At 34.7% G+C, this 16,212-nt stretch overlaps 1 protein-coding gene across 1 annotated transcript in view; it reads right to left on the reverse strand.

The window, feature by feature from the left end:
- Positions 1-2,047: 2,047 nt before the first annotated feature.
- hsd17b4 (hydroxysteroid (17-beta) dehydrogenase 4) overlaps positions 2,048-16,212 on the reverse strand; it is a 43,991-nt gene continuing 29,826 nt past the window's right edge. The window contains 12 exon segments of the mRNA XM_028458042.1: positions 2,048-2,513; positions 4,611-4,738; positions 5,646-5,784; positions 6,469-6,555; positions 6,639-6,725; positions 10,538-10,644; positions 12,258-12,327; positions 12,627-12,692; positions 12,768-12,871; positions 15,065-15,136; positions 15,581-15,632; positions 15,802-15,925. Coding sequence (XP_028313843.1) covers positions 2,424-2,513; positions 4,611-4,738; positions 5,646-5,784; positions 6,469-6,555; positions 6,639-6,725; positions 10,538-10,644; positions 12,258-12,327; positions 12,627-12,692; positions 12,768-12,871; positions 15,065-15,136; positions 15,581-15,632; positions 15,802-15,925 — 1,126 coding nt within the window. The 3' untranslated portion in view covers positions 2,048-2,423.

Consider the following 16,212-nt stretch of genomic DNA (forward strand, 5'->3'; position numbering starts at 1 on the left):
GTAAGGTTATAGTAAGGCATATTTCTCAAAATATTCAAAAAAAAAAAGAAATTGAGTTAAGACCATCATTAGACCCTAAAAACTACTGCAAATATAATGCACATACTAAAACAGGGCTAAGAAAGCAGTTAGGGACAAAAAATGACAAAAAACAAAAATCACCCAAAATGGGAAGTAAGGTTATAGTAAGGCATATTTCTCAAAAAATTCAAAAAAAAAAAAAAATTGAGTTAAGACCATCATTAGACCCTAAAAACTACTGCAAATATAATGCACATACTAAAACAGGGCTAAGAAAGCAGTAAGGCACAAAAAATGACAAAAAACAAAAATCACCCAAAATGGGAAGTAAGGTTATAGTAAGGCATATTTCTCAAAAAATTCATTAAAAAAAAAAATTGAGTTAAGACCTTTATCAGACCCTAAAAACTACTGCAAATATAATGCACATACTAAAACAGGGCTAAGAAAGCAGTTAGGGACAAAAAACAAAAATCACCCAAAATGGGAAGTAAGGTATATATATGTAAGGCATATTTCTCTTACTATTGCCTTTTGTGTATTTGTCGCTTTTAGAAAAAAAAAAAAAATTTCTCATTTTTCATGGCTTACTGCATTTTCACCCCAGTTTAAGTGTGCACCTTTAATTTGCACTTAGGGTCTCGTGATGATCTTATCTCACAAAAAAAAAAAAAAAAATCAAGTTTTTCACAAGGATCTTGTGATAATCTTATTTAAAAAGTAAAAAATTTTTTAAAAATCCATTTTTTTAATATTTATGCCTTACCTCTGGTTTGGGGTTTTTGTCACTTTTTTCTCATTTTCCAATTTTTTTCAGATGTTCTATGTTTACTGCATCATATCCGCACTTGTATTTAGGGTCATGTGATAATCTTATCTCACAAAAAACAAAATAAATCCAAAGTTTTTCATTTTTTATGCCTTACTATAGCCTTACCTCCGTTTTGATGCGTGTTAAATTTTTTCGATGATTGTTATACCTTACCTTCGTTTTGAGGAGTTTGAAATTTTTCCTCCCGTATTTAAGCCTTACCATAGCCTTACCTCCGTTTTAAGGCGTTTGAAAATTTTCCGCCATTTTTTATGCCTTACCTCCGTTTTGATGCGTTTTAAACTTTTTCAACGATTTTTATGCCTTACCTCCGTTTTGATGCGTTTTAAATTTTTTCAACGATTTTTATGCCTTACCTCCGTTTCGATGCGTTTTAAATTTTTTCAACGATTTTTATGCCTTACCTCCGTTTTGATGTGTTTTAAATTTTTTCAACGATTTTTATGCCTTACCTGTTTTGAGGCGTTTTAAAAAAAATCTCCCCCGCCCTTGAGGCCTTACTAGAGCTTTACATCTGGAGGCATTTGAGATTTATTTGCCTTTTTTTTTTACACTTTACTATACCTACATTTTTTGACGTTTGAAATTTGTAATCCGTTTTTATGCCTTACTATAGTAATACCTCGTTATTCAGCGTTTAACATTTTTTTCTCCAGTTTTCATGTTTTTTATTGTTGTGTTTTTGGAGTTTTTGTTTTAAAAAAATTCTTTCATTTTTGTGTATTTTTTTTTATTGTTCTGTAATTCTTTCATTCTGTGTTTATGTTGTCATTTTGTGTATTTTTCTGCCTTTTTGGAGTTGTGTAGTGTAATACAAAAGATGACTACAAAAAATATAAATGACCAAACACTATAAATACTAAGACACACAATATAACTACAAAATTACACAAAGAATACAAATGCGCAACAAAAACAAAAAATTTAAAACAAAATTATATAAATAAAATGACTAAAAATACATATGATGACTACAAAAATACAAATGAACAAAAATACATAAAAAATGACTCTGGAATCATTGTGTATAAATTGTGTTTTCAAAGACATACAGAATTACTTCAAAAACAAAAAAAATGAGAACAAAATAAACAAAATATTGAAAATCAGGGTTTGGACTCTGTCACCTTGTGTTTCAGATTTTGAGGACAAAATAAAAACACTGACAATGTTCAGGAAAAAAGATCACAAATACACATTAATCAATCACTTTTTAATTGTTTTCCTCCTTTGAGCTTCATATCAAAAACATTCGTCCACACACTGTCAGTTTTTATTGATCAGATACAATGAAATGGTTTAAGAGGAGTTATCATGAGATTAAGATTGAATAATAATCCAGGTTTATTGTAAATGATTAAAATGATTCTCTCACTGATAGACAGGTCAACCCTGCCTTTGAATTAGAGTGTAAACAAACATCAGAATGTGTTAAAATTACAGATATTACTGAGTTTCAGCTCTTTGAATCATGAACTACATTTAATGTTAGTCTCACTGGAACATCTGAAATATTTTTTTGTGCAGATAGTTGCGATGGTTCTTCTATCTTCTGATTGGTCAGCTGAGTTCACAGCTTGGCATAGTCCTTGAGGATGACCTCCAGCTTCTGACTCAGCATGATGTTCCCTTTGACCTTCAGCTTCCCAGAAAAAAAAGCCTAAAAAAAAAACAACAAAGCAGAGACTCACACACTTGTTGATGTTGCTTTTTCTTCTTTTTAAAGCGTCTCTGAAAGTGTTTGTTTCACGTGTGTTGAGGAGAGACACAAAGACACTGAATCATCAAAAAAGACATGCACCTAAATAATGTAGAAAAAAGACATTGTCTCTATGAAATCAGACCCTCCAGAATAACAGCACAACACGACTCCAATAACGCACAAAAAGACAGGATAATACAGAAAACAAAGGCAAAGATACATAAAGTTAATCCAAAAACAGACAACTACAAATACTGAAAGAATTACTGAAAACTATACAAAAGATAAAACATTTACAAAAATGCCTCCAAAACACACAAAATCAGAGAAGATTTAACAAGATATGTTCAATATCACAAAACAAGAAATTGCAAAAAATGACTCCAATATGAATAGATTACACAAAGTGACTCCAAAAACACATAAAACAAGAAAGAAAGACACAAAATAACTCCAACAATACACAAAATAACTCAAATAATACACAAAATGACAACAAAACACACAAAATTAGAGAATATATAATGAAATGACTTAAAAATCACAAAGCAACAACAAATTACACAAAGTGACTCCAAAACAAGTACAAACTACACAATTGACTCCAGAAAACACACAAAACAATAAGAAATTACTTAAAGGAGACATATCATGCCTTTAAATTTTTCCTTTTTACATATAAATCATACAGTTGTGGTCTATATAAAGCGGAACTGCAATGCTTGGGTCTGAATTCCTCATTATTATAGCTCCACAGACCCCTTTTCTACCCCTTTTCTGATGTGCTTCTGAGAGCAACTCGTTTTGGTGCGGTCTCTTTAAATACACTTCATACCCCGCCCCCTCTCCAGGTTGCAGAGGTGACACTTGGTTCAACTCCACCCTGTTCGGCCATTTTTGTAGTTTGATAGAAGAGATACGATTGTCTAGCGGCAGAAACTTTTCATTCACACGTTATTTACAAAATGTCAACAACGAAAGACTTGTCCATCCAGCTTTACATGTTCGAGCCAGAGTCGGACCCGGCGGAGCGAGATGAAAATGAAGATGATGAACCTGCAGAACCCTAACAAGTGAGCTAACACAAGCATCGAGCTAACGCAAGCGCCAAGCTAACGTCATGAAATGCATTTTAATAGTCTTCAGAGACACAAACGGCAAAATGAAATGACTAATGAAAACTTTAGACTTAAATTAAATCGCGTAGGCCATATCATCAAGGATCTAAAACGAGCACACAGCGCTAACATATGAAGACGGTGCAACTGCTAATGCTAACAAAACAATGACAGGGACGTCTTATCATCACACTTTTTAGCGTTATTTACAGCTTACCAAAGTGCTCTGTTTGTCGTCTCCAAAGATAGAAGGAATTGAACCCTCAATCAGACAAAGTCTTTCGGAAAATCCTTCTTTATACTGGTGGAGGTTGATGAAGCAGTCATCCTTGAAGTGCTTCGCGCGCACAAAAATGTCCTTACACACAGATGTGGGTACATTTCCATGAAAAATAAAACTCAACCAGGCACTTTGAAAAGGTTCTGATGCTGGGAGACGGTGTAATGAAGCGTGTGGGTTACTACATCCAACAACCCAACATTTTGACTTATCCTCTCGTAACTTCGGCATCCTTGAGCTTGGACTACAAAATAAAAGCGAGAAATAAAAATGGCGGATTGCTCGAAGTGTTGGGCCTGGAGTCTGTGTCCTAATTTGGCAGTTCCGCTGCAAATACTGTGTATAAAAATGTAATAGAGAATAGAAAAATCAAAACAGATTGAAAATAATGACCAAAACAGAATATAAAGATATCTACAGAGCACCTGAAGAGACTAATTTGAACTTTTCTGTGCTTCTAAACACTCTAAATATACAATAAAATGCATTTAAGGGCTAAAAAAGTGAATTTAGCATGATATGTCCCCTTTAAATTGACTCCAGAAAACACACAAAATACCAACATTTCACAGTTTAGACTTTCTACAAAAACTGCATTTTTAGACACTGCACTGTGGAAAGAAGGAGAAAGTTATTTTCGATCTGTATTAGTTTGACCTTCTGAGGGTTGAGTTTTCCCTGAACGACCTCCATGAAGTCCTCGTCTGAGACGGTGAAGGTGACGTCTGCCGCTCCGCTGTAAGAACCTCTCTGTAAAGAACCAGCACCGTTCTTCAGATCTATGGCTGATAGAGAGGAAGAATAAAAGATGAACTCATGGATTTAATCTTTTGTTAAAATCTGTGTCTGAACTTAGAGAGCTGGTTGCATTACTTTTTTCTTTTTTTATAAATTCATTTTAAATTCTACATATGTAAAATATTCAAACTAGGGCTGGGACTAAATTATTTGTGTCGATTCAACATATTTAGCGATTCTAGTATTCAACTATTGAGGTTTCATTGTATCGATTATTGTGAATTTTATTTTACCATTTACTGCATCAAAAAAACTGAAATTGAATCATGCACGTCTAGAAAGTTCCAAAAAGTCACTACACAATATGTAGTATTAAGCTAGGACGACATGCACAGATATGAGGAAAATAAAAAATGCAATAATTTAAAAATAAATAAATAATGAAAGCATTCTGGAAGAAACATGGTTTTATAAAATGGTTGTAAAAAAACGTAAATGTTTTTCCCACAAATCTCCAGTGTAAACACTGTTATTGACTTCGTTGGGATGTGGAGTACTGTAGACGATGCATAAAAGTGTTTTTACTTCATTCTTACTGTGATTTCTTGGGACTCCACATCCCACAATGCAATGCAGGAAACTTTTCTGAAAACGTCAATAAGAGAGTGCTTACAGTGGAGATCAAAACAAACTTTTAAGCAGCAATTTCTACCTTTTACATCTTTTATTTCGAGTAAATGATCTTTGATTAAATTATCAATGAGGTCTACACTGTCTTTATCTGATTAAAAAAAGTATTATGTTCACTAGCTGTCAGGAAAATCGATTTTTCAAAACGCCATAACTTTTCCAGGAATTTCATGACTGTGGGGACCCTGAAATTTTGTAAAATTATGTTTTTCCAACAATGCAGCAGAAGTGTGGTTTTTTATGTTTATTTTTTGGTGAACTTACTCCACTGTGCAGCAGTTTTTCCGTCCTTGGTGATCTCCCAACCAAACACAGCGTTGACCTTTTTCACCAGCTCAGCTCCCATTTCTTTAATCCTCCGACTGATCTCTGCAAACACCAGCTCACTGTGAAGACCGCTCCCCTGCACACACACACACGCATAAACACACACACGCATACACCCACACAGTGAGCGGGTCGACACATTACAGCTTTAATTATAAGAAAATAAAGTTCAGATGTGAACTTTGCAGGGGTTGAATAAAGTTTTAATTGAATATTTTTCCAAATGTTGTTTTCTGATGGAGGTTTTTAATCCCAAACAAAATTCTTTGGGATTAATATTAATAATAAACATCTATAAAAGCAGTGTTTTTCAACTTGGTACATCTTTTCATTGAAAAAAAATCCCAAGTCACACCACAAACCAAAAAAAAACATAAAACTTTGTAGCCTTTATTAACAATAAGTGCAATTAACAATCTACAGTAATTCTTCTTAGTGTTTTTAATAGGAATCAAATGAACAACAACAAAATCTATAATGATTTTTTTCAAATAAAAAGTGCAAATAACAATATGCAGTCATTCTTATCAGAGTGTCTTGAATGCAACTCAAACAAACAAAAACATATTTTAATCAACTTTCATACATATTTTGCATAATTAATACACATCGTGGGAGGAATAAAAGTATGTTTAAAAAAACATTATCTATGATTAGAACTATAATTGAATTGTGTTCTGTTGAATATCATTTTGTTTTACATAATGTAATTTTTACATTATATTTATATAATATACAAATGTATAACAAAGGAAAAAACCTGCGTGGGGCTTTCTGGAGACGCCTCAGATGGTCCGTGTAAATCTACGTAGGCTCCGGCTAGCACGATGGCATCCGTCTCCTGGACCTGTAGGAACGCACACACACAGCTCATTTATAAACACACAGCGATGATGTCTCTGAATCACTATAATTCATTATAATCGTCACTTTGCACTGCAGGTGAACTCTGTTGCCTTCCTTCCACATCTCGGTCTGTAGAGACTGACCCGGAAACACCGGCTTCACGAAGCGAACCTGAAGGAAAACCAGATGGATTGTTGGAAATATTACACACATTTAATTTATAGCATTGGTAAAAAAAAACTTTTAAAGTCAAATCTTTATAAAAAGAATACCTATAGTGAATTTTAATCAAAAACACTATCAAAAGATCCAATATAAGAGTAGAGGCCACCATTTTGCTTGGGACTGTCGTAGTAGGTGTTGTAACACCATCTGTGACCCAGAAAAAGGTCATGTCATTTAAAAAAGTAGGAAGAATTTGTTTAAACTGGCAAATAATGGGCATGACAAATTGTGAATGTGGTTAAATTGGCAAACATAAGCATGAAGTATGGTGATAAGAGGTTAAAAGTGACAATAATGGGTCAACATATGTGACATGAGGTGAGAAAAGTGAGTTGTAGTAGGTGTTGTAACACAATCTGTGACCAAGAAAAATAGTTGTTCTAAGCCTTTGGGGTCGACAGACACTGAGAGGGGGTCGCAAAATTCCTTAAAGAACTAAGAATTTCATTTCTTTTAGCAATTTGCTTATTTTTACCTTTTTTCTGCATCTACACCAAACTTGCCATATTTCAACCTATTTTCATCACTTTTTTGCATTTTTTATACATTACTCCCATTTCTGCTACTTCTCCATCAAATTTCAATGCTTTTTCCTGCACATTTTCGGGCTTATAAACCCTTGTAAACCCTTTCTGCTGCTTTTCCACCTAATTTTGCATATGTTCACCCATTATTGTCACTTTTAACCTCTTTTCACCATATTTCATGCTTATTTTTGTCAACTTAACCACATTCACGATTTGTCATGCCCATTATTTGCCTGCTTAAAATAATTGTTCCTACTTTTTTTTTCCTGCCACTTTTAAGCCAATGTTGACACTTTGAACCCTTTTTACCACTTTTTCTTTCCATTTCTGCCCACTCCATAATTTGCAACTTTTAACCAATTTCGCTCATTTTTAAAATCCCATTTCACCAGCTTTTGCACCATTTTTGGTCACTTTTAACCCATCTTATTTCTGATCAAAACAAGGATTTACCGGTAGATAATTATGTACTATGGCACAAATAATGATAAACTTCATGGGTAACGGTGGATATTATTCAGATAAATAAATAAATGTGGTTATCACAGATGCATTTATTTATTTATTTAAGTAGGGACAGTATATATGATTACAAACATTCATAAAAATGTAAATATGCCAGAATTTCCATCTGTTGTCCCTAGACAGGCTGATGTAATAAAATGTCACACTTAACAATGAGACATGGTGAGACACAAAATATACAAAAGGATTACATACAGGACAAAGAACATAGGGATCATAAAATACAGTAACTTTTCATTTAAATGGAACACTGGGATCAGAACAACTACACTCTCACGAGAATAGACAGGATGCTGTAGGTGAAGAAAAGGACAGGGGAAAGAAAAGCAGTTCACTTCCACACACTCAGAGTTGGTCAGTCACAGGAGTGCAACAATAAATTTACATTATTGAGTTTCATTATCATAATAATTTATTCAAAGTGCCACTGTGCATTGCAAATAGCCCTGAATTGCCTTTTAAGAAAAAAAAGAATAATAACAACAAAAGTATATATATTTAAAGCGCTATAGTGCATTGCACACAGCCCTAACGTGCTTCCTTTTCCAGTTTTGTTTATTTATAGTGCATTGCACATAGAGAAAGAAGCACATTGGGGCTAAGATTTTTATTCAAAGTGCAACAGTGCATTGCACATAGCCCTAAGGTGCATTATAAAAATATTAGTTTAAATCACTTGTGGTCACAAGTCTGGGTTGATCTGAGCCACTCCTTTAAATGACTTTTAAAAGTGTTAAAGCTGGGGGTTCCCCGCACTGTGGTTGGTAAACTGTTCCACTGAATGCTGCCTTAGGGTTAGCCTAACCCTAACCCTAACCCTGTAGGACAGGGCGTTTTGACCAAAGGTAGTTTTTCTCACAGACACCTGACAGTCACCCCTGCTTATGGCTCTAGTGGTCCTCGAGGCAGTTGTTCTGTATTTAATGTAATTATTAAGAGGCAGTGGAGCCAACCCATGTAAGCTTACATTGTTCATAGAACAACGGACCATTACTTTGCTGACTTTATGGACGGGCCCACCTTCAGATACAGTGGGGTCCCCAGTCTCAGGAACCTTTATTTTGGGGGTTGCAGGTTGAAAAGATTGAGAACCACTCCTGTAAACCACCATTTTTCACACATTAGACATTAAACTGATACTATAAGCCATGATTTAATGACTGAACTAATTATACTTGGTTGTAAATATGAAACTATGTAGAATATTTCTCCGTGCTGGGATTGATGATGTATCGTGCACTCACTGATACAGGCGAGGATATGAGATTAGATTTGACTGTTGCAAAATTAGCAAAACACTTCCTTACAAAGTATATTAACTCATTAAATGTAGTTCCTTTTCTGATAAAAGCCGAATAACTACAACTCCCAAAATGTCAATTATACAGCAACAGTTTGTATTGGAGTGTTGAAACTATAATGAACTGCTTCCAAATGAGCAATTAAAATGAGTCGTGTGAAGCTATTTATATGAGCTTTCTCCCTTACAGCACTGGGCCGTTCTGTTACAGACACTCTGCTACAGTTAATGTAAATGGTTCATTAAAGGCTCTTAAATGGTCCAAAGGCTCCAATGTGTAGTGCGTGTTAACCCAGTAATAAAAAGCAACCATTTAAATATTTACAGCACAGATGGGTCACTTTTATCACAGCAGGGGCCACAAAACTGTGATTATCTGATTCAAGGGCCACATTATCAACGATCATGTCAGCATTTAGAATAATGTCCAATCTGAGCACCGACACAGGAAAGAAGAAAGAGTTCCTGTGAGTTCTTCATGTTTTGTGAGTTTTTGGAGTACCTTTGTATATCTTTGTAATTTTGTGTGTTTTCCTTGTTGTATCGTGTCTTCTTGAAAAAATGTTGTGTGTTTTTCGAGTCATAGTGTGCATTTTTGGAGTGATTTTATTTGCTTTGTTGCTGTTTTGTTCCATTTTGGAGTCTTTAAGTGTGTTTTTGTTGCCGCTTTGTGCATTTTTGGAGTCACTGTGTTTTTGTTGCCATTTTGTGTTTTTAGAGTCATAGAGCGTATTTTTGGAGTGATTTTGTTTGCTTTGTTGCAGTTTAGTGTGTTTTTTTGAGTCATTTTGTACATTTGTTCTTTTGTTTATTTTTCTGTCGTGTTGTGTGTATTTGGAGTCATGTGTGTTTTTGTTGCCGTTTTCTGCATTTTTGAGTCATTTTGTGTGTGTTTTTTGCTGTTTTGTGTGTTTTTTTAGTCATTTTGTGTATTTCTGTTATTTTGTTTAATTTTCTAACATTTTGTGTGTTTTTGGAGTGATTTAGTTTGCTTTTGTTGCTGTTTCATACATTTTCTGGTGTCATTTCTTGTGTTTCTGTTGTCATTACGTGTGTTTTTTTTTAGTTATTTTGGGTATTTTTGTCATTTTATTTATTTTTCTGTAATTTTTCATGTTTTTAAAGTGATTTTGTTAAAGATAGATAAAACTAATGAGGACATGAAATAATGACGTGAGAAGAAAATTGTTAGAAAAAAAAATATAAAGAAGAAAACCATAAAAAATGAAAAAAATTCAGTTCCATTTAATTTTGCACTAACAAGTTGCATCATGGTGGAGTTAACATTAGATCTGTCTGTGCACAGTGTGAGGGGCCAGATTTGATTGGACACTAAACACTTGCTCGTCATCCATGTGTGGACTCAAAAAACATGTGACAGGGTTTAAATCAGCACGGATGCTCACCTTGATGGCCTTGAACCTGGACGGGTCATTGTCAGCAAAGTGCTTGAGCACGTGTCTCGCAGCGAAGCCAAATGAGCACAACCCGTGCAGGATGGGCGTCTTAAAGCCTGAGCAGAAGGAACATTTTAAGTAATCTCACCCTTAATTAATGCTAAACGACTTAATCGTATCAACATTGAGGTTTTCACTACTGCGATAACCTAACCTCAGATGTTCAGGTTTTTTTCTTGTCTTCATAATTTGAGTGATATATATGTTCACCAATCAAAACTGCTGAGAACCGCCTTCCTGAGCTGCTGGCCAATCAGAGATAGTGAGAGAGAGACACAAGCTTGTATGCACTACAGCAAGTCTCAGTGAGTGCGCTAACAGCAACGACTAGGGCCCGATGAAATCCACGTTAATGGAATCGACTAATCAATCAATCAATCTTTTATTTGTATTGCGCCAAATCATAACCAATGGTATCTCAAGACACTTTACAGTAGAGCAGTCTTAAGGACGGACTCTTCATTTTATGGATACACACATATGCATATATAAGTATATACACATACATATGTATCCCACACCCAACATGAATTCATCATGGCGGCAAGGAAAACCTTCTGTTAAGCAGCAGGAACCTTGTGTGGATCCCATTCCTATGATGAACAGCCATCCACGTTATGCTGTGTTGGGTGTGTGAATGAAAACAGAATCCACTGTTGAACGCGAAAATGGACAGAATTGGACAGTGAGGCAAAGGAAGTTTTTTTTATGAGGAACTGTTTCTAGGGACCACTCATTAGGTGCACCGCCCTCCCCCCATCCCGTCCTGGCCGCTTCAAACACCGTCTAAACCACACGAAACACCGTCTAAACTGCCAAAAAAAAAACAACGCAAATCATCACTGACTGCTGCAGCGCTCCGTGACAACATGATCAGCTTTCATCTGCTCAGTGTTTAAACAACATCTAATCAGAGATACAGAAGATCCGCTTGAAAAGTTGCGTGTTGTTGTGGACGAGACCATCGATGTCAGGGATTGTAGAGTCTGAAACATTGTAGATAAATGATAACTTCTGATACTGTAAAATATTCTGACCTCTAGCGGTGAAATAACTGATGATTCTTGCGCCCATTTGTTTTTGTTTAATCATTACAGTCTGGAATGATGTCATCGAGATAATTTAAATCCACCGAATTTAAATTAAGTGGATCAAAACGTAATCAATAAACCTGCTCAGATTCAACAAACAATTGATCCCTGAGGGGATATTGGGTAACAATGCTGCTCTGATACATCTTTATATGACATATAAATAATTACAAAGGAACAGTCAGAATAATCCATGTCAGTACAACATATATACTCATTATTTTAAATTATATTTTTATTTTTAACATACATATTTGTTTAATTATAGTTTTCTTTTTTATTAGCATTTATTTTGTTTCCTCACAGGAGTTCAAAACAAAAGTTTTCTGAAAAAATGTATTTATATTTCTAAAAAAAACAAATTTTAAAAAATTAAAGTGGAAAACATGGAATTTGGGAAAAAATAAAACGCATATGCATTTAAATGTATAAAATATTTTTTAAAATCTTAAATCGAATCCCAATTGCAATATCTGTCGGAAAAAATAGCAATTCGTTTTTTTTTGGCAAAATTATGCAGCCCTACCCTTAATGTTAAAAAAAAGAACGTTTTCTTGGTGGTTGACGTGAACTCTGACCTCCCATGGCAGCAAAGCTCGGGTCTATATGAAGAGGGTTCCAGTCTCCACTCAGGCGGTACAGAGCAGCCTGTGAATGAAAGAGAAACCCTGAGTTTACATCAACATCTAACCCATAATAAACCATGAGCTTCTCTCAAATTAAATTCTTATGAAGGCAATTGAAGAGACACCTAAATTAAGAAGGTCTTTGAAGTGATGACGATTAAACAATAGCTGAAGGGATTTAATTCTGTTCTCTGCTCATTTTGATACTTCATCGCACACTCAGCATGTTTTATTTTATCTGAGACGGCATGAAAACCCCAGTCTAGCTGCAACTTCATCGGAAACTTTTACCTTTCTGAACCCCGGCAGATAAACACTCACTTGGTCTTTGGTGGTTGAATCGATCGCCACAAAGTCTGGAGCCCGTTTAGGAGGAGGCACAGGAGACTGAGGAGTGTTAAAGGCTCATAAAAATAAAGAAAACACACACAGGGTGAAGTGTTTGTGGACGTGGAAACCTACCTTGGCTTTCTCAGACGTTCTTTTACCTCCGAAGCCTCCGGCACCAACAACAAACACTGAAAACTGATTAAAACACACCAGCTCGTTGCCACTGTAGGTGTTTACTGTCAAAAAAAAAAACACCAATGGGGGGATTAAGGACAGATGTGTAGGATTTTACAGCACATGAAAAGACTAAACCTTTCAAAGATTGATTTATCATCGCCTGTCGACTATGGACTGATGACAGTACTGAAAATTAAAATAACAAAAAATATGAACACACTTGTCATTTATAACGGACATAAAAAACTGACATGCAGGGATCCACATGTGGCCCTCCATCCAATTTTTTGTGGCCCCCAAAGTAAACGCAGAAAATGACAGAAAAAAACACAAAATAACAGCAAAGGTACATAAATGGTAGACTAATACATATATACAAAAAAGAACTAAAACATACAAATCAATGTCAAAAACACAAAACAACAACATGAAACAGTAAAAATACACAAATGACTGCAAAAAACACACAAAACGACTATAAATATACACAAAACTGTAAATTAAACAAAATACACATAAATGTCTCCAAAAACACAAAATGACAACAAAAGCACACAAAACGACAACAAAAATACACAAAATAACTCCTAAAACACACAAAACAAAAAAATACACAAATGATTCCAAAAAACACACAAAACGACAACAAAAATGCACAAACAAGATGACTACAAATATACAAAAAACTGAAAAATCTACAAAACAATACCAAAATACACATGAATGACTACAAAAACCACAAATGACAACAAAAACACACAAAGCAACAACAAAAATTACACAAAATCACTCCCAAAACACAGAAATTCAGAGAACATTTTCTCTGCAATCCTGATACACTGTGAGTTCATGGTCATTATTATTGTAAAGAATAAATAAAAAGATTTGAGGAGGTCTTAAGTGTTCCATGTCTTGCATTGAAGCTGACTGATAATAATAACATTGTAATTAAATTTAATAACTAGTAGTAATTAACTAGCTATAACGATCAGGTGGGACAATAATCATCCTCTGGTACAACAGCAGCAGCTGTCAAATCTGTGTTTTAGAGCAAGCATGGGCTGGTTAATTATGCTCGGCCAGATAATCATCAAATAAACTGAGGTATTAAATAGTGATTAATGAACTTTCATAGAGCCTGTTTGTGAGTTATAGTGAATGTGTGAATTATTACAGCAGAACATGAATATGCAACATGGCAAAAATACACAAAATTATTCCCAAAATACACAAAACAACTACAAAAACACACAAAAATATCAAAAAAATATACAAAACGACAATAAAACTACACAAAACGCATCCAACAAACATACAAAATGAGACAAAACGGACATAAAAAAAACAAAAATAAATAAATGACAACAAAAGTTGCAGAAAAATATACAAAATGACAAATAAACTACTCCAAATACCTCCAAGAAACCTAAGATTAAACAAAAAATACAAAAAAGTTAACAAAACTACATAAACAACAACAAACATAAAAAGAAAAACGCAATGACAACGAAACTATGCAAAGTACCTCCAATAAATTCACAACACCACCAAAGTAAACAGAAAAATATACAAAAGACAACAAAACTATGCAAAATGCATCCGAAAAACATGCAAAATCAAATAAAACACAAAAAAATAACTTAAATAAACAAACAACATTAAAAAATATATAAAGAGAAATACAAAATGACAACAAAACTACACAAAATGCCTCCATAAAACATACAATATTTGAGAAACATACACAAAAAGACTACCACAGTAAACAGAAACATATACACAATGATAAAAAACTACCCAAAAAACATATAAAAATGACACAAAATTAATTCATAAAACATACAAAATTTCAGAAAAATGCACAAAACGACAACCACAATTACCAGAAATACAGAAAAATATTCAAAACAACAACAAAAACACATAAAATGACTTAAAACATAGAAATGCGGACAAAACCCTTTGTTCTTTGCCGAAATAATGCACTGATTGGTCATTATTCTAAATACATGAATATTGATAATGTGGCTCTAGGATCAGACAATGACACTTTTGTGGCCCCCTCTGTCATAATAGTTTCCCGTCTCTGCATTATTTTAGGACGGATTACCATCTTTTCTGATCCGTATCATCATTTAAACATCTTACGTCATGAGATCTTTGCACAAGACACAACCGTTCCCTTTCATTAACTCAATGCTGAAAAAAACTACTTTTATTAAAGGGAATAAACAAAAATATGAATATTTTACCGTCCAAAAGGAGGACAGCTCCGGATCCTTTGTCCAGAATATCTGCTATGCTGGCCTCAGAGACCAATTTACCTGTAAAAGAAGTTCACCCAAATGTAAACTTTCACTACATCACTCCCAATGCTTTATTTCAAAGAAGAGTTATAGAAAATTATATATGTATGTTAAACAAAAGGAAAATACAGAATATATTTTGCAAAAGCATAAAGGTGCTGCTAAACGACCTCCTGCATTTCTGATTCATACTGCTGTGACAAGAATATAAATATAAAACACGAGGCAGCGACTCATCCATACGAGAGCGTCTGTTTATGGACACAGCTGAAAACATCAAGCTGGCACAGTTTGTTTCTACACTGAATTAGCAATCCAATCCACACTAATCTCATTTATTTGTTTTGGTATGTGGAGGAAAATTAATCCAGAAGAAAGCGTTTTTATTGCATCTATAATAATATAAGCGCTGAGGTGACTGAATTGGGTTCTTTGGTGTGTGTGTGTGTGTGTGTTAAATACCTGAAGTTGGCAGTGGTTTGTACAGCTCCAGATACTGTTCTCCGTGCAACACCTGACAAAAAACAATCCAACAGATGTGATGAATAAACATACGGCTCATTAGCGACGTGTCTGCGGCTCATGCTCACTGTGCATGTGCACGACTGTGTGAAGAATACTCCGTACGGAGCCGGAGACACATTAACATATGAAGAAACTAATGATTGCAGCTGCTGTCTAACCTGTGTGAGATCTATGTTGAGTCCAGGCACTGAGCTCAGCCCACCATCCATTAGGACTGACTGGGAGGGAATGACCCCAAAGGTGGGGAGGCAGCTGAAGTCTTGGTCGCCTTCGTAGAGAAAACTAGAATAAAACAACGTAGGCATTGATTAGAGAAGAGAAATAATAAAATATCTATAGACTTCCACTCTGTTCAGTTCATGTCACACTGCACATTTAGATACCATAGGACAATGCTTCTCAAACTTTTTTGGGTGTTTCCCACTTTGAACGTACGTGAACTTTCAAGCCCCACCTGCGCCAACTGCAGCAGGGAACAAGCAATATTATATTTCATAATAAATCAAAGATTTTATTAAAGGCACACCGTGGACTTTTTGACCTAAAGAGTTGACCCATATGAGTTATTT

This window comes from Gouania willdenowi, chromosome 9, assembly GCF_900634775.1.
Source record: "Gouania willdenowi chromosome 9, fGouWil2.1, whole genome shotgun sequence".
NCBI classification, from domain to species: Eukaryota; Metazoa; Chordata; class Actinopteri; order Blenniiformes; family Gobiesocidae; genus Gouania; species Gouania willdenowi.